The 26,548-nt window shown below is 51.1% G+C and overlaps 1 protein-coding gene across 2 annotated transcripts in view; it reads right to left on the minus strand.

Moving 5' to 3' along the window:
* Positions 1–960: 960 nt before the first annotated feature.
* fat3b (FAT atypical cadherin 3b) overlaps positions 961–26,548 on the minus strand; it is a 45,294-nt gene continuing 19,706 nt past the window's right edge. The window contains exons 13-51 of one of the 2 annotated variants that reach the window (XM_086131007.1): positions 26,261–26,471; positions 25,395–25,609; positions 25,156–25,314; positions 24,779–24,900; positions 24,528–24,710; positions 24,190–24,304; positions 23,853–24,119; positions 23,413–23,763; positions 22,892–23,065; positions 22,213–22,743; positions 20,514–20,878; positions 20,251–20,404; positions 19,885–19,992; positions 19,629–19,812; positions 18,780–19,000; positions 18,197–18,649; positions 17,876–18,010; positions 17,359–17,704; positions 15,563–15,759; positions 15,250–15,403; positions 14,712–15,124; positions 13,578–13,791; positions 13,187–13,401; positions 12,973–13,110; positions 12,067–12,210; positions 11,648–11,845; positions 11,179–11,456; positions 10,485–11,044; positions 10,249–10,380; positions 9,687–9,853; positions 8,994–9,459; positions 8,597–8,759; positions 6,980–7,136; positions 6,274–6,684; positions 5,863–6,112; positions 3,719–3,820; positions 2,927–2,986; positions 2,785–2,823; positions 961–1,953 (exon numbers count right to left, since the gene is read on the minus strand). In XM_086131007.1, coding sequence (XP_085987133.1) covers positions 1,307–1,953; positions 2,785–2,823; positions 2,927–2,986; positions 3,719–3,820; positions 5,863–6,112; positions 6,274–6,684; positions 6,980–7,136; positions 8,597–8,759; positions 8,994–9,459; positions 9,687–9,853; positions 10,249–10,380; positions 10,485–11,044; positions 11,179–11,456; positions 11,648–11,845; positions 12,067–12,210; positions 12,973–13,110; positions 13,187–13,401; positions 13,578–13,791; positions 14,712–15,124; positions 15,250–15,403; positions 15,563–15,759; positions 17,359–17,704; positions 17,876–18,010; positions 18,197–18,649; positions 18,780–19,000; positions 19,629–19,812; positions 19,885–19,992; positions 20,251–20,404; positions 20,514–20,878; positions 22,213–22,743; positions 22,892–23,065; positions 23,413–23,763; positions 23,853–24,119; positions 24,190–24,304; positions 24,528–24,710; positions 24,779–24,900; positions 25,156–25,314; positions 25,395–25,609; positions 26,261–26,471 — 9,399 coding nt within the window. In that variant the 3' untranslated portion in view covers positions 961–1,306. The remainder of the gene's footprint in view (positions 1,954–2,784; positions 2,824–2,926; positions 2,987–3,718; positions 3,821–5,862; positions 6,113–6,273; positions 6,685–6,979; positions 7,137–8,596; positions 8,760–8,993; positions 9,460–9,686; positions 9,854–10,248; positions 10,381–10,484; positions 11,045–11,178; positions 11,457–11,647; positions 11,846–12,066; positions 12,211–12,972; positions 13,111–13,186; positions 13,402–13,577; positions 13,792–14,711; positions 15,125–15,249; positions 15,404–15,562; positions 15,760–17,358; positions 17,705–17,875; positions 18,011–18,196; positions 18,650–18,779; positions 19,001–19,628; positions 19,813–19,884; positions 19,993–20,250; positions 20,405–20,513; positions 20,879–22,212; positions 22,744–22,891; positions 23,066–23,412; positions 23,764–23,852; positions 24,120–24,189; positions 24,305–24,527; positions 24,711–24,778; positions 24,901–25,155; positions 25,315–25,394; positions 25,610–26,260; positions 26,472–26,548) is intronic. The other variant, XM_086131008.1, reaches the window with a different exon arrangement.

Here is a 26,548-nt window from a genome sequence, read left to right on the forward strand (position 1 = left end):
GAGGAGGGGACAGTGGGGGCGGGGGGGGGGGCATCCAGCAGACGTGACAGTGCTTGGTAGGATTAACGTGCCGGATGTAATATTTGTGGAGTCAATTGATCCAGTCAGAACAAGAATGAGCAATGTCTCCTTGGGGGAGGGGGAGGGGGGTATTTTGAGTGCAGAAATGCAGGTTACTTCATGACAATGTTTTCAACTTTGATGAAAAGTTGCTCCGTTTGACGAGCGTTTAAGTGCACTCGCATCTCAATTGTTTCCTCGTATCTCAAGACTAAAATGAATAGGGACGCTTGCTGGGGGTGGAGTTTAAAAAAGCTTCAACGAGGATACATACGTATTTACATACACACACACACGTGTACACACACACGTGTATATATGTATATATATAATTGGATATTCCGGTAGTGCACAATGCCGTTTCCTGAGCACGTTCGCAATACAGTAAAACAGGCAGCAGCAGTAGCGTTCCTGGCATATGTCAAAGGATTGTCCCGCTAATCATCTGCTAGACTGCCAGCCAGCCACATGCGCACACACGCGCACACACACGCGCACCACGCCTCACTGCAGCTGATTACGCTGTTGAAATTAAAGCATTGCTGAATAATACATGAGTGGCAGTTGCGTGAGATGATGTTTGTGTCCGTTCCAGCTGTGCATGCGCGTGTGTGTGCCTGGCCAGGCAGATGTCGGCCAAGCAGATTAGGCTGCGCCCTGTGTGTGTGTGTGTGTGTGTGCGTGTGTGTGTAATCGTGGTGTGACAGAGAGCAACCATCCTCCTCTTTCCTGCAAGCTTCATCCAGTATCACCACTGACCAACAGGGGAAAGTAATCGCGTGCAAATACTACGCTTCCATTTGCCGTCTTGGCTTGTAAAAAGTGGAAGCACTTTGGATGGTCGCGCCTTGGCGGAGGTCTCGCGCGAGGTGTAGTGCAGTCAGAACTGACAACCATGAGTTGCGTACGGTGTACACAATTTATTCACAGTGATAAAAGATGGCCTGGAATAGACGGCGGCGCGCAGTCTTAAAAGTGTCTTACTTTTAATTATCTTTCGCTTTGATGCTCGTGCTGCTCGGCCGCCAAACGACCTCCTCGTGAAATAAATAACCGGCGAGTAATGAAATGATTAAACAAAGACGGCGCTAATCTTAATAACATCTCTGAAGCGGCGTGCCGCATGCGCTTAAACACGCCTTCACCCGGAAAAACGAGCGCCACCGACAAGACGAGGGAGGCTGATGTCAATTTTTTTTTCCCCACCCGGGCCACCGCGCATCGTCCGTGCCAAGAGTCTGGCGGGTCATTTGAATCCGTCCCACCCCGCCGCGGGTTCTGACCCAGTGGAGGTTCTGTTGGTCCTCGTGGCCCTCCTGACTCGGAGTGACACCAGGTTCAACAGTCTCTCGAGCTCATCCCCGGAACCGCTTATGGCGCCCGAGCCGAGATTTCCGCCGCCGCCCTCCCGACTCCCCGAGGCCCAGGCCCGCAAGGGGGGCAGGAGCTGGGCCGGGTGTAAACTGAGGCCCGGCGGGCTGGACGGGTAGCCGTCATAGGCTTCCCGGGTCGGGGGCAGGGTGTCGTAGAGAGCCTCTGTCTCCTCGCTGGGATCGGAGTCTCGCCGGGGCTCCCGGTACTCCTCGTAAACGGGTGATTCCTCGCTGCTCCGTTGCCGCCCTCGCCCGCCCGGCCACCTTTTCCTCTGCCACTCGCCCGACTGGTTCTTCTCCCACTGGAAGGCCCTCCGTCTCGCCTCCGACGACGGCTCGCGGCCTCTGTCGCCGCTCGGCACTTGGATCGGGTAGTCCAGCTGCAGGGAGCGGGTGCTGCCGCCCCGCCGAATGTTCTGCTGGGCGTCGCTCAGGTCGTAGTGGGACCCCGCCTCGGGCGGGCGCAGGCGGGAGGGCGAGAACCGGCCGGAGCTCTGCCTAGAGGAGTCCCAGTGGTAGGCTGCGGGGACAGGAACGCACCCTTTCAGGTCTTTTTCCTGTGTCGCTCCGTGAACAGGGGTATCGTGAAATGGGGGGGCTGGGGGGGTAGGCGGCGGGTGGGGTGAAGAACTGAGCCTGAAAATGTGTTGGTTGTGGAGGTCGCTTCAGCGTCGTGAAAGAAGCGCTACGTCGCCATTGGCGCTGCAAAGTTTCAAGCTCATGACACTTGCTAGTCCTGTGCCGAAAGCAATTGTCAATCACATTTGCCCTCGCGCTAAGTCACCATCGTCATGAACGAGTAGGACGAGGATGAAGTTTGGTCTTGTTGATGATGATTGTGGCCCGGATACGTGCTAATGACGATGATTATGATAAACGATGCCTTGTTTCTCTGTCATCTTTGAAGTTGAACGCCCTCGGAGTCTCTTTCTCTCTTTTGTTTGCGCCGGCACGGTGAAATAGAAAAGAAGAAGAAGAAGAAAAAAAGAAAAAAAAAAACGCTCGGCGCTATGAGGAGAACTGGCATCGGTTGCTAGGGAACAAGACATAAAAGTCAATAAGCGAACGTCTCAGCTTGGGCCATCGCACGACTTCCTGAACCTGACGGGAGAATTCCAGCGGTTGACTGTCACGCTGCCGCTAAGACGTGTCGTCGCATTTGTTAGCAGACGCTCGGGACCGCCTCGGTACCGATCCATCGATTGATGAAATGAAATGGTTGGTGTGTTGAGGGTCTCCCACAATGCATTGTCAAGTTGAGTACTTCTACCTACATAGCCGGCGATCGACCTTTGCACCGCTCAAGCCCACCCGCCCAATCAAGCCAGGATATAGACAACGTGACACTTACCGGGACTGTGCTGCCACTGCTCCTTGTCCAGGTTGGTAACTGCAAACGATAAGAATAGTGAATGAACGGCAACCCCCCCCCCCCTGAAAAAAAACAAAACCCATATATTTTAAATGCATGCATCTAATAAGAGTTTTCCTACCTTCACTTTCAATGTGGTCCACCGTGTCATTGACCAGACGAATGACTGTGACGATGGAGGCTGTGTGCGTTAAAACACACACACACACACGATGTCACGACAACAACAGTTGACTTGAATAGGTTAACGTAGCGCGTGGGATTAGGTTTGCATGTCGGTGCGCGCGCTTGTTGTTCTCTTTCGGGTGTCAGATGGGCGACGGTAATTAGAGAGGACGCAGGCAGACACGTGGCCAGTGTGTTAGCAGCGCACCTTCCTGGTAGCAGAGGGACGATCAATGCTATCGAGTTCTCTGGGGATTGGGGGGGGGGGGGGGCGGGGGGCTTCTTCACCTTGTTGTCTTCTCCTGAATGACTTCATGTCGCTTAATGAAGCGCCGCCGTTGTCAGTGAGTGGTGGTGGTGGTGGTGATGTTAACTCCACCAGGTTTTGTTTTTTTTGTAACTCATTTCAGCAAAAAAAAAAATTCATTGAATTCTCTTTTTATATCCGCGTGTGTGAAACTAACGCAGGCTTGAAACTCTAGATTTGAAACCTAAAATCCTAACTCTTGTTTCAAACCCCTATTTTGAAACCTTTTCCAAAACTCTACTCCCGTTTTGAAGCCCATACCATAACCCGGCCTTTAAACCGTGACCCTTACTTGAAACCCGACTATGAAGTCCCCACCCTGTCTAAAAACCTCACTTCAAAGCCTTAACCCAATCCGAGGTGCGCCGTCATCGTCGGTAACGTATCATCTTGGTGTTGGTGCGCTCGCGTGGTGCGATGCCGTTAGCGTCGTCGACGTACCGTTGTCATCGAAGGACTCCGACGTATACGAGCTGAGCTCCTCTGGGGTAGAGTCTGACGAAAGGCCAATCGCGGCGCTTTGAACAGGCGACAACTGCTTACCTGTGCACACGCGCGCGTGCACGCACGCACACACACACACACACACACGCACACGCACGCACACACGCACACACACACACACACACACACACACACACACACACACACACACACACACACACACACACACACACACACACACGCACGCGTTGTACAATTAGCCAACATCAGCATGTAAATTTGACTCTGCTTGAGAAGAAGCATCTCAACTGGAGCCTTTGGTCTCCACAACAACCCGCTACGCTCTGAGGCCTTTGGACTGTGTGTGTGCGTGTGTGTGTGTGTGTGCGTGTATATGGAAGCAGCCCCCCCCTCCACACACACACACCAATCACCTCCACACTCCAAGGGGCTCAGGCAGGCTGTCAATCAACAAAAGAGCAGCCACTGGGCAGCTTGTGAATTCACGCCGGATACTTCAATAACTCACTCACGCATGCAAACACACACACACATGCACACGCACACGCACACACACACACACACACACACACAAATACTACAGTTTCAAGACGGGCTTAGGTTTCCAAATGATGTTTTTTAGCCTGTGTTTAGGTTTCAAATTAGGGTTTTAGTTCCTGAGGTAGGGTTTAATGTCTAAAGTTAGGGTGTCTCGTTAGTTTAATTCCTTGAGTGTCTCAGACAAGGGTTACGATTTCAAGCCTGTCTTAGAGTTTCAAGTCTGGGTCAAGTTTCAAATGAGGGTTCCTGGTCGGGTTGAAGAAAAAAAAAAAAAAAAAAAAAAGAATACGAGTGCTCATATGTGCTTCGTGTTGCCGCTACTAAATTATTCATCATATGCTAATAGTTAATTATTCAGCAGGCTGCGTAAACGACCAATCGGCTCGCTCGCCCCGGCCGTTTATGAGCCGGCGATGATACGTGAGCCGGCTGTCGCTGAGCTCGGCGCTAATAAAGTGCAGCGGCTAACGAAGGCTTTCAGCCGCTTCAATCGGGCGCTAATTAGACGCTTTCCCTCACCGGCAGTGGGGGGGGGGGGGGCACAGCACCCCGATGAGGACATCCTGATCCTGTGGAAATCGATGATGACCAGCAGGAAGCGGTCGATAACAACAACAAATGCTTAAGATTCACTTCTGGCATTGGAAACAAACCCTGTGGGATTAGGAGTAGCCGTTTTAAATAAAGATCGGATTAATTCATCGAAAAAAGCAATCGGCAGATTCATCGATTAATCAAATAATCGCTAGTGAGCAGCTCTAAAACGTGGAAGCTAGTAGGGATCCGAATCGGTATCGGCATATCTCACTCATGGATGGTCGGTCTTGAAATCGGCAGCATAGCACTCCTATCGATTAAGTTTTCAAAGTTGGGCTTCAAGCCTGGGTTCAGGTTTGAAAGCTGGCTTAGGGTGGGACGGCTCCATTACCATCTTTTGCTATTTCTCCAACTCGAGCACTTTGGTCCAAAGTAGGACAAAGCAGAAACTCCAACATTTATTATTCACGCGTGTTCATTTGAATTGACAATGAAAACGTGTATCGAGGTCAGCGGGAAGTCATCCGTCTCCGTGGCAACCATGCAAACCAAAGCGGCCCCAGCGCAGGTTTCCTTGAAAGCCGAAACTTTGACACTCTAACTTAAATGGTTTGAGAATATAATTTGAAACCTGACCCTGGGGTGTTTGAACCGCAAATCCCGTCTTGAAAACAGACTGTGAAGCCCTTTTCCCTTTTTTTTGAAACCTCAACTACAGCTTGAAACCCTAATTTGGAAAACTTACCCTCATGTGAAACATTCACCCTGGTTTCAGGCACTTATTTTGAAAGCGAAACCAGGCTTGAAACGCTACTCTGCCGAAACCAAGGTTTAAGACACTAACCCTGTGTGAGATTTGACGCTAAAAGCACGAACCCTTGCTTGAAACCCTAACTCAGGCCTTACTTTTGAAACGGGCCTGAAATCCTAATTTGAAACCCTCACCCGGTCATGACGCTCTACTTTGAAACCTTAACCCCTGGCTGAAAACCTCGGTTTGAAACACTGCCGCTGGCTTGACACTTCGCCGCGCGCAGTCTGACCTTCGCTGGCGTCCGTCCTCTCCATCTCAAAGGCTCTCCGACTCCACTCGTCTTCGCGTTCGTCACGCCGCCTCGCTTGCGCCGGCGCGCGGCCGTCCCCGCCGTCCCAGGACACCTTGTGAGCGGGGCTGTGCCGGCTGAGGCGGCGGCAGGGCGACGGCGGGGGCAGGTTGGTGGGCGCCACGCTGCACACGGCCACGCCCCGACGGTTGCTGCGCACGTTGGACGTCTCTGACAGAAACTTGCTCAGCTGTGACGGGGGAATGGGGGGATGGGGGGGGGGGGAATAAAAGACATGAGCAACTGTTGAACAGCCGTTGATGTCCCACTGACTCGAGATTGATGAGGTTTGGATGGACGATATACACGACTGGATGAATGCATGAGGGACGTACAGTAGGCGCGACTGACCCTGCTTTCACCCGCGTCCCTGCCGTGTCTCCCGCCCATCAGCGGCGAGTGCGCGTTGGGTCTCACCACCACCTGAGGCGGTCCCGCCAGGCCGCCGCCCACTTCGCCGCGGTCGACTCTGCCGATGACGGCCGCCTTCCCCGGCGAACCCGACACGCGCACCGCCTTGAACTCGATGCCTTCGGCGCCCGTGCCCGTCTTGCGCAACATGTAGCTGGTCTCCGCGATGGCCGAGACGGCCGTGACGCCCGCGACCCCTCCGGGCGCGGCACCCGCCGACGCCGCCGAGTCCTTTCGAAACTGGATCTTCTTCCGAAAGATGACAAAGAGGATGAGGAGCAGGATGATGACAAAGGCCAGGACGCCGATGCCGATGATTTCGCCGGGGCCGACGTACGACAGCGGCTCCGCCTGCGGACACATCCGCGCACAGTAATGACAGTTGACACTGATGATTGACGCTTGGCAGGGATGACCGTCACCTGTTACAGATCTTCAGATGCTATTTGTAGTTTACGTTGGATCATACTGGCAGCGGTTGCTAATATCTGCCACATGAAATATTATTACAGCAGTCAGTTCTGAATTTGATATCTTAATATCGTGTTTTGTTTTCCTTAAATGCTTTTAATAATAAAAAAAAAAAAATCTATATAATGTACAGGTAAACACCATCAGTGTGGATGGGCGGGGTGTACGTCGGCACCTGGGTGTCGTCGTCTACGTAGCCGTCACCCGCCCCGCCGCAGGTCCCGTCCTCGTCTCCCATTGTGCAGTTGCAGTAGAAGGATCCCGGCGTGTTGACGCACTCGCCGCCGTCTCCGCAGTCGGCCTGCTCGCACTCGTCCACGTCTTCGTCGCATCTGGAAAAGCAATGGTCATTTTTTTAATCGAAGAATTTTTTCAGGGTTAAAAAGTGTCTCTGCGCTTCCCACACACGAGGTCATAACAGTGAGAACGTTAAACCCCCTTGTGTCCACCATAAAAAAAAAAAAGAGAGGGGTGGGGAGGAGCGGAATTGTTTTCCAGCGGTGGGACGTTAGTGTGGAAGAGGGTATAAAACAAACGAAAACATTGTGATTCATTTAACAATAACCGCGTGTGCTTTGCAGATGAATTCAAGTTTAAGACTCTTTTAGCGAGGGCGCGCTCGGCGGTGGTCTGCCCGACCGCCCGCTGACGCACATCCACGCTCCCGCTTTGAAACGCGGCCCCCTGCCGTCAGCCCCCCGAGCGAGACTCCGCCGTTTTCTCCTCATTTGTGGTGACTTGCATCACGCACACACTCGGCCGTCTTCGTTCTCATTAGCATGGCACGCTGCTCCTTCTTCCCCTTTATGATGATGATATTTGTTTGATATTTGGTTGTGCTACACGACACATGTGCAGCAACACTTGGAAATGTGATCGCGCTGAATAATATCCGCTGAGTGAGCGTTTACGCCCGATTATTATGCGGTGATCAGAAGCTGTGGCCTCAGAACAATTAAAAATCCCTCTGAAAAACGCTTATTAGGCATTTAACCCCTTGCTCTCATCAAATACAATTATTTGCACTTCAGTTCTATTCGGTATTATTTTACTTTTTTTTAATGATTCAATACCGAAAACGTATTTGTTGTTTCCAGTTTTTGCTGATGGGAACAGGTGATCTTGGTACTTGTTTCTTTTTATCCTCGGAATTATTTTGAGAAGGTGTTTAATTGTTTTTCCTGGAATTGTGAAATTAATTTGTACGGCAGTCCGTGCAATTATTGGGGCTTGAATGATTTTGCTAATTGAAAAATAAAACTGCATTCTTGTATATTTTTATTCAATTTTTCAAAATCACATTGACAGTTTTATGATTGTATATTTGTGGATTGACTCAGAAAAACATATGCTTCATGGGGGGGAGTCAATATAGTAGGTTAAGAAAAATTTAAATATAGATTGTACATTTTTTTTGTGGGCATTTTATTGTATTTTTTAATTCTATATTTTGTTATGATTATCAATCTAAATTAATACTTATTTTTTTGTGGATTGGGTGGGACAATTCATGCATTTAATGTTTGTTTTTCTTCTGCAATATTATTGCACATTATGTCGTAATTATTGTAATTTTTTTGATGATTGGTCTTCAGATGGGGTCTTTTTTTTGGGCCAAAACTCAGGCGCTTACTCTGGCAAGTATTTAGCAGCGTCAAAACAAAAGTGTAACAAATGTGTAAAAGGAGCGGTGCTACCCTCCTGTGGCGACTTTTGGTAATACCAGTCGCTCACCGAGTCGTAAACAAGACACGCCAACGCTCCACTAAGGCCAAAAGCTTTTTGATCTCACGTAAGCCCAATCAGTCCTGCTGGGCATTCGCAGACAAATCCGCTAGCGCCGCCTTGCGTGGCCTGGCACACGCCACCAGCCTGGCAGGGGTTTGGTGTGCAGGGCGTCACTGGGCTCTCGCAGCGTCCCCCGGTGAAGCCAGAGATGCAAGTGCACCCGAAGCCTGTCAAAGACGCAACATAGCAAGCGTCATCAAAAGTGACATGCAGCTCTATTTGTTTTGCTGGGTTCTGTGTGAAAGGCAATTAAACAGATGAATCGCCGCTTCTCTGTTATGGCCGACGAACCCGATTTTGCAGGCAAAGAGGCAAGAAGAATGCATAAATAGTGCTGGGTCTGGAAAAGACTTATTGCCTGACATTGACATTTTCAAGTGTATGCAACGAGTGGGACTGACCGCCCAAGGGCAGGCTGGTGCACATGGCTCCGTTGCGGCAGGGGGCGCTGACACAAGGGTCCGGGTAGAGGACGCAGCCCAGCTCCACCTCACTCAGCCCGGCGATCTCGGCGTAGAGACTGCGCTTATTCGGCAGCGGCAGCTCTCTCCCATTGAGCGTCAGCCGGCCCAGGCAGCCCCGGAAGCCATCTTGGGCCCTCGCCCCTTGGCCGCCCGCCGCCGGAGGCCTAACCTGGGCCCCAAAGAAGAAGGAGGATTCCGGGGCGCCGGGCCAAAGGCGGACGGGGGCTCGGGCGGCTCGCCGCCGCTCCACGTAGCTGTCGTCCAATGACAGGAGGGTGTAGTTGCCGGTCAGCTCCAAGGCCACGGCGTGCCACAGCCCGTCATTGATCTGACGGCCAGAGATTCCCATGATGCCGAGCGTGTTATCGCAGTCCAGCTGGAACCGGAGGCGGCCACCTTCGATCTGGAACAGAGGGATTCGGTGAACACTGAGACGAGAAACCAAAAAAAAGGATGAGTCAAGAACCGTGTCAAGAACCCATCAAAAGCAAGTAACCAGTTAAGAATGAATCAAAGACCACATTAAAAAAAAAAAGTTTTCTTGAGCTCGCCGGATCTGGAACACGGCAATGTCTTTTGCCTCGCTGTACAGCCAGGACGACATTCCGTTTCAGAGACCTTTATGTTTACCTTGAGCATGGTGCACGGGTTGACTCTCGTGAACATGATGACGCCGCTGGTCTGCAGCGTGCGGACGCTCAGGCCCAGCTTCATCTCGCCGCTCTGACTGCTCTGGCCGCTCTCAGTCACTTTGTACTTGATGTAGCCGTTCCCAGAAAAACTCAGTGTGCTTCGACCTGGGACAAGACAAACGCATACTTTGTGAAAGGCTTTCACGTGTGAACACTTATACACTGAACAAAGAACAAAGTCAAGAATCAAGGAAAGAACCAAGTCTATCCACGACCAACCAAATCATGCCTGCCATCTTGTTATTAAGGACTCGTTAAATCAATTGGACTTGATTGGTTCTTGATTTGGGTTTTGATTGTCTCTTGAGTTGTTTTTTGACTTGTTCTTGACTCGGTTCTACTGTTGCTTGAACCCAAATTAACCCTGGCACCAGCTCGATGTGAAAGTCACAAACCAAGCCAAGAACCGAATGAAGAACTTAGCTATTTGTGACATTTGTAACCTGATTCTTTTCCGTTCGGGAAGTTAAAAAAAAAAAAAAAAATCGAACAGATTCTACCAGCACACTCCTCCAGTCGCTCGGGTAGACACTGGCAGACAGATGGCGCCGTCGGGCCGGAGCGAACACACTGCATGTCTGCAGGACACGACTGACCTTCACACAGCTCCACGGTAGCGGGGCACGCCCCACCTGTTTGGAACATGACCAAATCACACAGCAGGTGTACTCAATGAAGGCAGATGAACATGGGGATTACTGTAGTCCACAAAAAAAAAAAAAAAAAAAACACTGACGGGGGCAGGTGCAGGTCTCAATGCGTCTGAACGGCAGCGACACCAGGCTGACCCTCTCCGTGGTGTAGGTCAGTATCGAGCCGGCCTCCATGGCCAGCATCTGCTCACACACCTTGTCGCCACACTCCAGCGCCCCGGAGCAGACGCCGCCCACCGCCACCGCTCCGGCCAGGACCCCTCGCAGCTGCCCCTTTGCCTCCCGTAGCTTGGCGGCCACCTCCCGGGGCGCGTAGAAGCCCCCCGTCCGCCCCCCACCGCCGGGCTTCTCCGGCCTCTCCACGGCCACGAGGAGGTCCACGTCGGACGTCCCGTCCACCGGCTGCACGCCGAGGATGTGGAGCGGGTCCTGTTGTCCCGCCGACCATTTCCAGCCCGCCAGCGCCCGCAACGTCAGCCGGATCTGGTTGAGGTAGCGGCCCAGCAGGTCCTCAGGAGACAGGGAGCGGAACCTGAGGGTGACGGCGCTACGCAGCAGGACGTCCGTCACCTGTTCCACTCGGACCGAGACGTCGGCAATCACGGCAAAGCGCCCGTCACTCACGGTGGCATTCATTTGATACCTGACAATATAAAAAAGATCAATGAACTAAGCTGAATGGGGGTTTTTTTTTCCAATTGTGTGCGCGAAGTTTGAAGTATATTTTAAACAGGAAAAATAGTTTGGTTCAATGCAGTCAAGCAACGTGTTGTCTACCTGCCCGGCTCCAGGCCCGGAAGAGCCGTCACACGTCCGTCCTGCCTGTTGATGCTAAACATGCCGTTATCCTGCGGCCTGTGGCTGAAGGACAGCGCGTCGCTGGGGTCGCGGTCCGTGGCGTGGATGCGACCAATCGGGCCGCCCTGGAACGTGTCGCTCGCCGTCACCACGAAGATTTCCAGGGGAGAGACGGCAGGCTTGTACTGACTGTTCCCGATGACCCGCAGGAACACCCACGAGGACGAGATCAGAGGAGGCTGGCCCGAGTCGCTCACCTGCCGTACGGAAGGACATTCCTGAGGCCGGTGGTTCTCAAACCACACAAGGTGCCACTGTTATTCCCAGAGCATTTAGGGATATTATGAGGAGGAGAAAAAATCTCATAAGTGGTCTCTGGACCCAAAAAGTTGGAGGTTTTGTTTGCAGGAGTTCTCAAAACATTTACAGGAAAATATTTGTTTCTCACCTGGACCTCGAGGGTGAACTCCCGGGGGGACTCGGGGCTGAACTCACGGTCGGACCTCAGCGTTCCCGTCTGGTCCAGAGTGAAGAAATCACCCTCGTTCCCAGAAACTAGGCGGAACGCAAAGGGCGGGCCGTTCCTGGGGGAGTCTTTGTCGTCGATGGACAGACGTAGCAGGACGCTGCCTGAAGCTTGGTTCAGCTGAAAATTTAAACACATTTTTTTTTCGAAAAACGAAGATCAGTGGTGGCAAGTGAAAAAAAATAAATAAATACAATGTCTAGCATTTATTCTTCTGTTGACGTTTTTGCTTTTACTCTCAACATAACTTTCCATTCTGCTTCTCAACTCACTTCAACAGAATCACAGTCATATTTTTATTCGCTTTGGCAGGAGCATAAAATAGCAACGGAAGCTTTTACCTGGACCACAGCGGTGGCGTTGGGCGGGCTGAAGACTGGTGGGTTGTCATTCACGTCGGCGACGTCCACGTTGACGGTGACGGCCGAGGACATGGCGGGCGAGCCGCTGTCGAAGGCCTGCACTGACAGAGCGTAGCGGGACACCTGTACGGGGCGTGAGAGGGAGAGAGCGCATCTTTATGCATGAGACGGTACGGCCGACACGCTTCGTTACGGCCGCATAATGCGAGCGCTCGCTGACCTTGCGCCGACTCAGAAAACAACTATTGATTTCCTCGTGACTTATTTTGCGCTTAAAGGTGCGTCCTCAAAACGGGTCGACGCAAACTGGGAATCCAGATAAATCTGGGCATTTGCCCGATTACCCGATGTCCCTAAAGAAGATTCTGACCGATTATCGTGGGGTGTGCGGTGCGCTAAGAGTGATTTTTGTCTCCCTACAATCAAAGTCGGCAAATCAATACTATCCTGAGGGATCATCCTGTTGTGTGGGACGTCTTAAAGTGGATTTTTTCCTCTCTTACAATCAAAGTCAGCAAAGGCAACGATTATCGGATGTCCCTCAAGGATGATCCTGAGTGATTATCCTATGGTGTGGGGTGTGTTAATAGCAATTTTTCTTCGCTTCTGATTATCGGATGTCTCTAAAAGACGACTAAAGTGGTTATCCGGCGGCGTAAGATTAAAAGGGATTTTTCCTTTCTTCCGTTCAAAGTCAGCAAAGGCCTAGCTACCGGATGTCTAAAAGAGCATCGAGATTGATTATCCTGTGGTGTGCGCGCGTTGCGTTGTGTCTCCAGAAGATTATCCAGCGATGCATTTGGTGCATTAAGAGACTTTTTTTTTTTCCCTCCACCCCTATGAGCAGACAGGTGAGCATTTCTGTCCCGTCACGGTCCGCCTTACCAGCTCGCGGTCCAGACGCTTATTGACTTTCAGCAACCCTGCGACCGGGTCGATCCAGAAGTGGTTACTCCGGTCGCCTTTCAGGATGGAGTAGGTGATGCGTCCATTGACCTGACTGTCCAGGTCCTCTGCCAGCACCTTAAGACAAAACACACGTCTGTTCAGTCGTGGCGATTCCGGCTAACGCTGCCAACTATCGAACCGATCGGACTACCCTGGTTATGGATTGGCCGACTGGCGCGTCCTCGCTGACGAGGACGTTATAGACGTCCTGGCTGAAGGCCGGGGCGTTGTCGTTGACGTCCATCAGCTGGACGGTGACCACGGTGGCAGCGCTGAGGGGCGGGCTGCCGCCGTCCCAGGCCTCCACCGTCAGGTAGTAGTCCTTGCACACCTCAAAGTCCAGATCGTCGGCCACCGAGATGGAGCCTGGGAGCCGGAGGTACGTAGGTGTGAGTTTGTTTAAAAAAATCCGGAGGAAAATCATCCCAGGTATGGGCGCAGCATGCAAAGGCCACGTAGCCAGGTGAGAAGAGTGATCTCAGGACCCCTCTCCCCTCTGGAACCGCATCTAGATCTGAAGGGATCCGGACCGGACAGCTCACCTAGGTTCCCGTCGATCGAAAACTTGTCCATCTCGTTGCCCGAGCGGATCCGGTAGGAGATCTCGGCATTGGGCCCGATGTCGGCGCTGGTGGCCAGCACCCGCAGCACTTCGGTGCCCACCGCGACATCCTCGGGCACGGTGACGGTGTATTCGTGCTTCTGGAACACTGGTGCGTTGTCATTCACGTCCAGGACCAGCACGGTTAGCTTCACCTAGTGGTCGCAAGCCAGAATGAGTTGCAGGGTGTTTCAGAGTACTCGGGGAAGCTAACGCAGCAAACGCTTGTTCTGGTACGCATCAATTTGGGGTCTTTAGCGTAGCGATGAAGTGTTCTTTGTAAAGATTCAAGTTGTCTTGTCAAAGATGACAAGAGATTAAAGAACTTTGAAAAAATAATAAAATTAAGAATGAACCACAAGCTCAATCATGACGGGGTAGATGTTAAAAATGTGTATTCTTTGCACATATTTCAATATTTTCCAAGCGTTTGCACCAGCGGCTGCCAGAGAGCCGCTGGCCCCTCAGCTGTCACCTCTTGTCATTTTTTTCTATCTCAGTGCTCATGTGATAAGCGCCGATCTTAATTAAAATCTACATGGCTTGTTATCGCGTCTCCTCGCGGCCCATCTCGAGATGGCCTTCTTTCAATGGGAGGCGCGCACGGGGGAAAGGAGAACATCTATTTCCTCCGTTAATCGAAATATATATCAAGGGTCATGTCTGAGCCTTCAAGGAGCCTTTTTTTTCCCCTCCATTTTTTTTTTTACAACTTAAACCTGTTCCCAGGTGTCAAAACTCCCCTTAAAGTACTCGCTTAAAACAGGCTAATTTTACTTGTCTTGCTTGAATTAGCCTAGTTTGCAGGGGACAGCCCCCGTTTAACGCAAGTCCTCATCCTGTATCCATGTCATCCTGGGCCAATGCTAAATCTGGCATTTGTGAGCGTGACACTCAAGGCCAGTGCCCAAGTGCTGTGACGCTACGATTGTAGTAGACAGTAGTGGCTAATCTGCATCAAGCAAACCTCAGTGCACCCGTTGACCTTATTAGTAGTGTTAATAAATGCTAGATCATATCTCTCCTTTCATGCAATTTATTTGCAGCAAGGTTTATTATTTTCTTTTCCACCAACCTGTGTGAAGAGCGCCCCCCGCAGCCCGGCTTGGTCTGTGGCCCGAGCACGAAGCCGGTATGAGTCTTGGCTCTCTCGGTCCAGGGGTCTCTCCAGGACCACCACCCCGGACACGGGATCGATGGAGAAGAAGCCGTTGGCCGAGTCCACCAGGGAGTAGACGATAGTCCGGTTGAGGCCTTGATCCGGGTCGGTGGCCTGCAGTCGCGTGAGTAGGGTGTTGGGCGCGGCGTTCTCGTACACGCTGGTCACGTAACGCGAGGAGGCGAAGGACGGCGCGTTGTCATTGACGTCCAGGAGTACCAGAGACACGTCGCAGCGGCAGAAGAGACCGCCGCCGTCCGTGGCTTGGGCAATCAGCTTGTAAGCGGGACGGCTTTCGCGGTCCAAGGGTGCCACTGTGCGAAGCTCGCCTCGAAAGACAAAAAGATCATTCAGTTTACAAGAAAATCTTTGGGGAAATGTTGTCAAACAAGATGGAATCTTCAACCAATCTATTTTTTCGGGACTCTATCTTGGATGGTGCCACGTGAGATACCAGTGTTGGCATCCATGTAGAAGTCTTCCACGCCGATGCCAAAGAGCGAGTACTGGATCTCGGCGCTGGAGCCCGAGTCGATGTCGGACGCGCCTACCGTCAGCACGGCCTTGTTGGCCGCCGCGTCCTCGGGAAACGAGGCGCTGTACACCGCCTGAGCAAATGCACGCACACACAAAGCACTATTATGCCAGCTGACAAAAGCGCACCCAAATGGTTTCCATTGACCGCAACTCAAACTGGCCTCTGCGATGTCTCGCACACGCATACAATCTGTATCTTCAGATCAATCTTTCGGCGTAACCCGACTTACCTGGTTGCAGACGGGGCTGTTGTCGTTGGCGTCCATGACGGTGACCTCCACGGCCGCGCGGGCCACGTAGAGGCCGTCGCTGGCCGTCACGTTGAGCAGGTAGCGGTCCTGACGCTCGCGGTCCAGCGGCCCGCTCACGTACACCTTCCACTCGCCTTGCACCAGCGCCAGACCGAATACGCCGCCCACGTTCCCGCCTGACGAACAAGACAATTTAAAACGATGCAACGAAACTAACACATATGTTCATAAATCAACATACAATTATTTCCCAAACCTCGAAGACAATTTAGAATCTTCCACAACTTTGCCCGAAACAGAAACGATAACAACTTTTTAAGAATGTTCAGCAAAGCTTTTCGTCAATCCTCTTCAAAAAGAAGCAAAAGGCACTGGAAGGTTTTTGATAAACCCATCTTTTTAAAAGTCGCTCAGAAACACCAAAGGCACTGAAGAACCATCAGCAAAGATAACGAAACATCTTCACGGAGTTAACGTACGGCTTTCGTAAGCATCAAAGACTATTTGGAGTCCTTCTGACCTCAACTTTTTTGTTGTAAACATCAAGGAAGGCATCGGAGGAGAGCTGCCGGCGGTCGGAAAGTTTCAATCACGTCGCCGTGGAGACTAGGGGTACGTGGCATTTGGCGTGTGACCTTTGATTACAGCGCCTCCATTAGGCCGCTGAGCGCGCTAAATGGCAGGAAAACAAGGCGGCGTGTTGACGACGCCTTTCATCCGGAATACCAAACACGTCTCGCCAAGAATAAGAAGTCTCACTAGGCTGCCGCGTCGGCGACGTCTTAATCCCAGGAAGGGTTTTAAACTCACTTCTCCTAAGCCAAAAGAGTCCGGCTCGCTGCGGAATAACAATCGGGTCCACGAGAAATGGACGCCAAGTCTAATGAGACGACAAGAAAACACTTGGCAGCTGCAAATGAGGAAAAATTAGAAAAACGGAAGCAATTCGAAAGGCTTTTGCACGATGGATTTTCACCGGAGATCAAACAGAAATTGAATATATTGGAGAAACATGAAGAAAGGACTACAGCAAAGCATCCTCATATGGGACACGCTGAAAACATCTTGATATTTTATTTCGTCTCAAATCTCATTTTTGGATCTGCACGGCAAAAGAGCTTTTAGCTTTTATTTTTTCTGTTTACATTTTGAAAAATATATGAATCCCAATTGATCCATTTAAAAAAAAAAATCAATATGATCTACGTATATTCGTGAGTAGCACGGTGTAATCACGGTATGTGCAATTGAGCCTGCCGCTCCGTACCCGTACGACATGAACAACGCTTGGCGGTTTACTCATCCGTGCGATGGCTTCTTCGGATAAAATTTTTAATTTTTAACACTCTGGATCCATCCGCTTACAAAAAAGTTGTATTCCTCCGGTGATATTGAAGCTTTCATCTGGCGGTGTGTCGCAGACTGGGAGAGCATGTCGTCAACACCAAGTAGTAAACAATATTGGGATCTCCGCCAAAAGAAAGCATGAGACAGTGTGCGTGGGCCGATTCTTTCACGCAGCGTTATTTTCTGCCGGAATTGTGGTTTTAGATCAGCTGGCAAGTCATCAAAATCCTTTGAAAATGCCACAAAAATGACCTCTCCCCACACCCCAAGATGGCCACCGTAGGAAAAATAAATAAAATAAAATAAAGACTTCTCAGAATGCGTTACTCTGAACGGCGTGCAAGCGACCCATTTAACTTAGCGTAGCACAATGTTGTGTTTCTTTACTGTAGTGCGAAAAGTTTGTCCCTCTTTGAAGCCTCCCTCACCGGTGATGTAGAAGCTGATCATGCGGTTCTGGTCGGTCCCATCCTCATCGCTGGTCTTGAGCACGGCCACCACCTCTCCGGGCGGGTCGCTCTCCTTCACGGCACCGCGGAACAGCTCCCGTTGAAAGCGCGGCGGGTTGTCGTTGACGTCCGACACGGCCACCGTGACGGCGGCGCCGGACCGCAGCGAGCGCGATTCGCCCAGGTCGGAGCCCACGACGCGGAAGCTGTAGCTGGAGCGGGCCTCGTGGTCCATGGCGGCGGCGGTGGTGATCCAGCCCGTCTTGCTGTCGATGGAGAAAACGGAAGCGGCGGCCGACGGCCCCTCCGCCAGACTGTACATCACCTGCCGCGGGGAAAGCCGAAGCGCATACAGTGGAACCTCGATTTCGTAGGTCTGCTTGCTACCAAACTTTTGTTTTCATTTTCACCATATTTTCTATTTTCATGTCATTTTTCGCTCATTTAAATATCCGTGGCATTTCGGAAAATAGGCGACCGCACGTCAGTGACCCACCTGACCGTTGGAGCCCCAGTCGGGGTCCAGCGCCCGCACTTGGACCACCCTGGTGCCCACCGGCATGCCCTCCATCACTGTGGCCGCATACGTGTCGGTCTCAAACACGGGCTCGTTGTCGTTCACGTCCATGACCTGCCGCGGTGCGCAGAGGAGCTTTCATTGGAATGCAGTAAATACGAGGCGGGATTGGTAACTGAACGTTTGAGTGATCTCAGTCTCGAACATGAAAAATCAATCCTTTTCTTGCTGTAACCCGTCGAAAATCTATCGGGCTCTTGCCATAGCGCATTAAAGACCAACAGCGTTCTCGCCAGCGACCTTGACTTCCACGTCCACGCTGGTGATGGCCTCGATGAGGTCCCTGCGGGTGGCGGCGGCCACCTTGAAGCGGTACACGGGGAAGCGCTCGTAGTCCAGCGCCTTGACCAGGCGGACCAGCCCCGTGTCGGCCTCCACCAGGAAAGTGCCGCCCCGGTTGCTGTCGACCGTCTCGCCGGCCACGGCGGAGAAGACGGCGCTCTGGCCCGGGCCCATGTAGACGGAGCCCAACGCGGTGCCGACTGCCGTGTCCTCGGGGACGGTGAAGGAGTACTGGGGCTGGCTGAAGGACGGGATGAAGGCGGCGGGGGGCACCACGTGGATGAAGGCCGACACCAGCGAGTGTTTGGCCGGCGAGCCGCAGTCGGTGGCCTTGACGAAGAAGGACAGCACGGTGCCCTGGAGGTGGGACACCGAGCTCTTTGTCATCATCCAGCCGCTGTCCGACTCCACCTTGCGCAACGGGGAACATGGTAACAGTGGAAAAAAAAAAAAAAAAGACTTTCATTTCATTTCATTTCAAGACCGCGATCGCCTTCTCCGTCTGAATAATTGCGCGCATCAGTTAACAACTGGACCTGACCTCCAAGACGTCGACCAGGGACAAGCGCGCCTCGCTGTAGAGCGAGTAGACGATCCTGCCGTTAGCGCCGGCGTCGGGGTCACTGGCTTGGATCTGCGTGACCAGGGAGCCTTTGCCCACGTCGGCCTTGATGCTCATGCGGTACTCCACCGCCCGGAAGCGCGGCGCGTTGTCGTTCTCGTCCGCCAGCACCACTCGCACGGTGCAGAATGACGCCCGGCCTGGAAATCAACATATGGATTGAACCCGTGTGTACTCATGCTGCAGTGGTAATGTGCCGAGAGTTGATTATCGGCAGACAAAGTGAACACATGATCAAGAAGCGCACTGCAACGCTGCTAAATAATCTCATTTCAGCAGAGGTGACGAGATCTGTACATTTTCCAGTGGCTGAGGGTGCCAACGTTGATATATCGATAAAATTCATAATTGCCAAGAGTGTTTATTTACTCCGCTGCAGATGGAGGGGGAGTCTTGGTGCACTACGATGTCATTTGACAATATCGCATAATGTCACGAGGTCACTACGACATCATTCTGTAGCACACCGTGATGTCACGCTACAACATTCCTCGATGTTGCCACACCGACATATTGCATGATGTCGTGCTATGGTGTCGTCCTGTCATTTTCTGATATCTTTTCATGATATCTGTGTCACACGAAATCATTCAATGTGTCACCATGATTTCCGCACCGTAATAATGATACTGCCGTTTTATAATGTCGCACTTTGATATCACGCTGTGACGTGCCACATTGACCGTCTGGACCGTCACTCAAAGTGGATCATCAGCAGACAAGTTTTGGACAGGACGATGTTGATGAGCACAAAGACGCTGATGGTACCTCCTCCATCCAGTGCCATGACGGTGAGCAGGATGTCTTTGTTGAGAGGGTCCTCTCGGTCCAGCCTCTGCGCGGTGGTAATGAGACCGTCGGCGTCCACGGCGAAGCCGGCCTTCCCCAAGTCGTTGATGAAGGAATAGGTGATCTGGCCGAACAGACCCGAGTCCTCGTCGGTGGCGCGCACCTGCAACGCCGCCAACACACGTCGATCGAGCAGGCCGCGTGAAATAAGATGACGTCATCACGTAAATTGTACCTGGATGACCTTTGAACCTTGCGCTGCATTCTCCGGGACCTCTGCCAGATAGAACCTCTGACTAAACACTGGACTGTACAGGTTGGCTCCCAACACATACACCGCCACCTAGAAACCATCACCACAATCACCAGCACAGTTGTTCCTCTGATTGCTATTCAAGAAGTGTTCACGCGTCACATAGGCAATTACAAAACAGCCGACGCGGCAAAAACTACGAGACCGAGCGTTCCGCGCGGCAGCTGCTCCCGTCAGTAAATCCGCCGAGACGTGAACGCGAATTAACCTCGGCGGACTCGGGTCGAGACGCTGGCCAAACGCCGGGCGTCCGCTAATTGAGCGAGCGGGTCGGGGTGGCGGCGTCACCTGAGCCGTGTTGGTGAAGACGCCGTCAGACACGGACACGTTGAGATGATACGACAGCTTCATGCCCTGTCGCCTCTTGTTAGACAGACGCAGAATGCCGCTTTCCGCTTCCATGGAGAACGTCATGCGCTCGTTACCAGACAGGATGCTGTACCTGGGGAAAGGATGAGGAGTAAACAACTCTCACTTGCGCCACAAAAGATCATTTATATCACAAAATCAAGCGTGTTGACTTTTTATACCCACTTGAGCCACAAACTGACCTGAGCCTCTGGGCGTCGCCCATGTCGGCGTCCGAGGCCTGAACGCAGGTGACAAAGTGTCCTCGCGGTGCCAGCTGGCTGACGAAGGCCTCGTACAGCATCTGGCTGAAGTCGGGCGGGTTGTCGTTGGTGTCGGCGACGCCCACCGTGACGCTAACGTCGCTGCTGAGCGCCGGCCCGCCGCCGTCCGTCGCACGCACGACGAAGTTGAAGCGCCGGGCGCGCTCGTAGTCCAGCAGCCGCGCTGTCAGCAGCAGGCCGCTGTCGCGCTCTACGTGGAAGTAGTCGCTGCTGTTGTGGAGGTCCGGAACGATCTCGTAGCTCACCCTGGAGTTCTTGTCCGAGTCTTGATCCTGAGCAGACACCTGCAATGAACCATCGATGACGGTTTTAATTAGCAAAATGAAATTTGGTAGTCTGTCATGAGTAGACTCCCAGTCCCAAAGCCTGTTCGACTTGAGTAACAAGATTTGGGAGACATGAGCATATCCACAAAAAAAGTGTCAATAAGCCATTGGTGAAAACACAGTCAATTGTCCATTTCAGTTGAAATGGCAGTTTTTGGCATATTTTCCTTGTTTTTCCAGTGGTTCTTTAAACAAAACCCCAAAAAAAACCCCAACTTGGTCTGAGAGTTTTTGTCAAATTTTAAATCCCCAATACCACGCAGTTGGTCGAAACAAAATTGTGAAAATGTTTCATTTTGGTCATTGCATGTTCATGGAGCAGGGTGTTCAAGTTTGATAACTGAACCAACGTTTTTGAAAACTTAAACTTAAAGGCAATTTCATTGAACAACATGAAATTTGGCTTGCATGTCTTTTCAGACCAGACTCACAAAAAAGCTTGAAGAAAGTATGTCGAAAAGGTTTCAAGGGGTCCTCCAAAGACAAATTTCTTCCAGAGATTTCGTCAAATTGCTCTCGAACGTGAGCCACATACAGTAGATGAATGAGTGATGCTAAAAAACTGAACTTGAATATAACGTCAATCCCACAATGTCAGACCTGACCAAACATCTTCGGTGTGATGACGTTCCTGCCGTGACGAGATTCAATGGCACCAACTACTGGACTGCCATAAATATATAACTCTGCCCCTAATATCTCCATAAATCAAGACTGTTCTTGCTTTGGCACTGGAGTATGAGCCCGGATAGATCAGCAAAGATGAATCCGATTTTTAATAGAAGACCAAACGCCCAATAGAGCAAATGCTCTCTGGTAACAACAACAGTAATAATGAGCTTTATTGCTGATGATTTATGACGAGATCCAATATAATTACACCGTCTCTGTGAGTCCGGACAGTTTAATTACACGTCGCCTTGTGCAAATGTTTCCACAGCGCCGCTCAATTATTCGGAAAAGGTCAGATACTTTCTCAGGGAACTTTCGGGGGAAATTTGCACAGATCCGCTTCGGAATAACGTCACGACTGATAAGCCAAGGTGATCGTCGATATTTTTGGGGAGATTAAAATTTTATTGTAATTTTTAAAAAAATAAAAAGTTGTATTTTTCAAGCTGGTTTTAAGATAAATTTGTATGCTTTATAAATAGTCATATTTCTAGAATAGTCTTCATTTACAAGAAAGGCCTTTAGGTATATATATATGTTTTGAAAATTACAGAATATTTGTCAAGATAAAAGTCATAACATCACAACATTAAATCATATGGAAAATAGACATTGTGCACCTGCAGGACACTAGTTCCGATCATGGCGTTCTCAGGAATCACGGCCGAGTACGCCGGCTTCCGGAAGGCGGGCGCGTTGTCGTTGACATCGAGCACCACCACGTCCACGTCCACCTCGGACCTGGCGCCCGTCAGCGCGTCGGTGGCCCTGGCCGTGAGGCGGTAGTACGGCGCCGTCTCGTAGTCCAGCGGGTAGAGCACGCTGATGGTGCCCGTGTCGAAGCCGATGTCGAACTGCAGCGATGGGTCGCCGCCGGCCAGGGTGAAGATGATGGGCTGCCCCATGGGGCTGCTGGCCTTGACGCTCAGCAGCGAGGTGGACGCGGCTACGTCCTCGGGCACGGCGATGCCGTAGAAGGGCTTGTCGAACAGCGGCATAGCTTTGTTCAGCACGTTGACGGGAAATTCCACTTCAGCGGACAGACAGGGGGTGCCGCCGTCCGACGCCACGACCACCACCTTGAACTCGCCGTTGGACAGGTCGGCTTCGAAGGCTCGCTTGAGTGTCAGCTCACCTGTCATTGGGTTCACCTGCACGGTAAGAGTAAAGGTTACTTGCAGTAACCCACGCTAGCAAAAATCCTCTTTTCAAGGTATTTTCTATTTATACCGGAGCTCGGTTGAGTGACTCAACTGTGCTGCATCTTAAAGAGACCGCCACTGAAGATCAGACTCCTACCTGAAAGTTCCTGTGCGGGTCCTTGAGGCGGTAGGTCACCTGAGCGTTCACGCCCAAGTCGCGGTCGGCGGCGGTCACCGTGAAAATGGATGAGCCGGGTTCTGCTTCCACCCGCACCGTCGCGTAGTACGGGAGGTTGATGAACTCTGGGGCGTTGTCGTTGTCGTCCTCAACCTGGGAAGAGACAAAATGAGCAGAAAGCCTGATATTGGTTTGGCTGTGGAGACTTTTTTTGTGGATCTGCTCATGACAGGCATGCTCACTAAATTTCACGTTGCTAAGTGAAACTGATTTCAGGGGCTGGATTTTCAAAATGGTTGACTTGGTGAGTCTTTTCTGGCATGGCTTCTTGAGACTTTTTTGCGTGTCTATTCATGATAGATCTGCCAAATTTCATGTTCCGAATTTTTTTTTTTTTTTTTAAACAACTTCTATGTTTAATAGCGACTTCGCAAACTTGGTGAAGCAAAAACGGTTTATTGAAACTTTTTTTGTGGGAAAGGCTGAGATTTTAGCCTCACCTGCACTGCGACCTTGACTCTGGCCACTTTCAGTACTTCCTCCTCCCTACGGACCTCCACCACCAGTTCGTAGCTGTCCCGTTCCTCGCGGTCAAACGGGACGCCGACGGTGAGCAAAGCCCCGCAGGTGGGCCTCACAGTGAAGAGCCCCCCGGGGTTGAGCAGCGTGAATTTCAGCGGCTCGTTGAGGCGCTGGCCAGCGGCGCTGACCACAGCCAGGACGCTCACGTTGCTGGTGTTCTCTTGAACGGTGGCGGCGTAAAACGGGGCGGCAAACGATAAGCCGCTGTTGATGGCTTGGCGGACCAGTACCGTGACCAACGCCGCGCCGGAGAAACGACCATCCCAAACCTGCGGCACGGAAGCACGGACGAGCAGAGCGTGTTCACGGCCATTTTGTAGCCGTTAGCTTGTGGCTAATGAGATGTCGATTGGCCAACCTTCACGTTGAATCGATAACGGTCCTTGCTGAGGTTCTGATTGACGACCGTCACCACGCCGCTGCTGCGCTCCACCGAGAAGTGTTCCAGGTTGCGGTCCACCAGCGAGTAGACCAGCTGGGGAGTCTCGTTGTCTGGGTCCGAAATGACGTCGGGATCGAAGGCTTCCACGCGGAGGACCTCCACTCCAGGGTAGGTGGGCAGTAAGAGGATGCTCTCGTACATGTCTTGGGAGAATCTTGGTGGCGAGTCGTTGATGTTGATCACCTGAAATTCATAAAGCAGTGAGAGTTAATCGGCTCCAAGACGACAAACAAGTAAACGAAGGGCCACCGACCTTAATTAACACCTCGGCAGGACTGTCGGCACTTTTAGGCGGCTGTCCACTGTCTCGGACGTGAACCCTGAAGGCAAACTCGGGGAAGGTCTCATAATCCACACTGGCAATCGTCCTGAGAGACAAGATGACAATCAAGTGAAAGGATTGGACAGGTTTGGTTAAACGCCGACCGTGTGCAGTTGACTTTGCTGTCTGATGACACGTTTTTTTTTTGTCAAGTATGTGTGGCTCATAATTGGGTGTTTTACACAAAATGTTAGACACGCCCAACCGAATTTGTGTAGACAAATCAAACTGGCATTGGGGGTCTGAATTTTCGAAAACCCCGCACTTACCTGATGGATCCGGTCCCAGGGTCCACGCTGAAGAACATGCGAGCAGTCTCGTCTATGATCTGGAACACCAGCAAGGCATTGTGATTGCGGTCGGCGTCCGTCGCCCGGATGACGAGTGGGTTGCCGTCGTCTCCGAGGACCACGCTGTTCACCGGCGCCGCCTCGCTGATGGACCCCGCGTACCTGCCGCAGGAGTTCCGACAGCGGAGTCAGGACGTACGGTCTACATCGTGCCCGGAGGGTTTTGATACCTTAATTGCCGGAAGATGGGAGCGTTGTCGTTGACGTCGCCCACTTGAACGACAACTGCGGCGCTGGTCTCTGTGCCCGCCATGCTGGAAGCGCGGACCATCAACAAGTAGGATGCTGTTTTCTGACCAAATCAAAGAAAAAGGACAAACACCACACATGATTTAAAAAAAAAAATTTTTTTTGGTAACAGATCCGATCATATCACCTCAAAAAAAAAAAAAAAAAAAAACGTAATTTTCCAACCATTGCAGTGTTTGAGATTGAAATTTGTGATCAATGAAACCTTGGAAGGCTCCACGGAAAATTATCATTTTTTTCTCCGTATCTCCTTGCAGTGTTGTATTTTGAGTTAGTTAAGCGACATGAATGAACTGACCTCAAAGTCAAAGCGTTTGCGCGTGCTGATGACCCCCGTGTGGTGATTAATGAAGAAGCACTTTTCCTCATTGCCTCTGGTGATGTCATAAACGAGTGCCGAGCGGCTCAGGGCGCTAACTGTGGTCACATGAGCTCCGACCGTGCTGTTTTCCATGATCTGCAAAAAAAAAAAAAAAAAAAAAAACCCCGTCAATAAGTTATCATTTTCCGGGTCCGCCAGATCTATCCACGCTTTACCTCGGCCTGGTACTCCTTCTGAGAGAATTTGGGTGTGGATAAATCGGAGAGCGTCAAGGATACGCGAACAGAAGCAGTGGCCGTTAGTGGTGGAAAACCGCCATCCGTGACTCGCACGGTGAGCGTGTAAGAGCCTACAGAAGTGATGTCCAGGTCCTTTGCGATGAAGATGATGCCCGTGTTGTTGTTTATGCTGAACACGCCGCCTGCGTTGCCTGAGGAATGACACAACCACACAGAAAACATGCATGAATTTAAATGAGACTAACTTGTTTTTGAAATTTTGACTGCTTCATACCTTGTACGAAACACACATGCAAATTGCGAAAGGTAAATTGGTAAAAGGTTTTTTTTTTTTTTTTTTTTTTTTGCTGCACATATCTATCATGAGTTCCACCACAAAAGCTCCTGGAATTTATACTGGAAACTGTACTGTGTTGGTATAAAATTGCAGCTAAATTAAATGAAGCAACTACTTATTCTTAGTTAATTATTCTTTTTTTTTTTTAAATTCATTCCCAGAAACCTGTTTTCCTTAGGAACCCAAAATTTGGTTGACCTGTCTATCATCAGTAGACCCACAGAAAAAGAAACGATGCCTGAAAACACACATGAAGTCGGCCGTTCTGGTTCAAAGTGATTATTTCAGACTCATTGTGACCATTTTCCAGGAGTCCTTCCAAACGCCGCATTAAGTAGGCGCTCTTGGTTTCAAAAAGGTTGGTGACCCCTGTCCGAGAGATTTTGTTTAATGACTACTAACTTGGAAACCGGAGGTCTGCCATTTTATTTTAAGGCACACAATGGGTAGATTTGAACTTATCTGAAACCCCAAAAAGTAAACAAAAAGTACCGGTAATCCCAACCTGCTTGTATGGTGTAAGTGAGTTGCCCGTTAATCCCATTGTCCTTGTCCAGTGCCGTGACTTGCAGGACCGAGGTACCAACGGGGGAAGATTCATAGGCGACGGCATCGTAAACTGTGCTCGTGAAATAAGGAACGTTGTCGTTTGCATCCTCCACTGCCACCAGGATCCGAGCCAAGTCCCGGTTGAATGGGAACTCCTGGTCCTTGACCTGAAGAGCGAGAGCGCACCAACAAGGTATGACCATTGAGATCAAATCGGTGACGCGAACAATGCTAGCAAGAGCTC

Source organism: Hippocampus guttulatus, chromosome 15 (assembly GCF_054856545.1).
Source record: "Hippocampus guttulatus isolate MCC_2025c chromosome 15, RoL_Hgut_1.0, whole genome shotgun sequence".
Classification (NCBI taxonomy): domain Eukaryota; kingdom Metazoa; phylum Chordata; class Actinopteri; order Syngnathiformes; family Syngnathidae; genus Hippocampus; species Hippocampus guttulatus.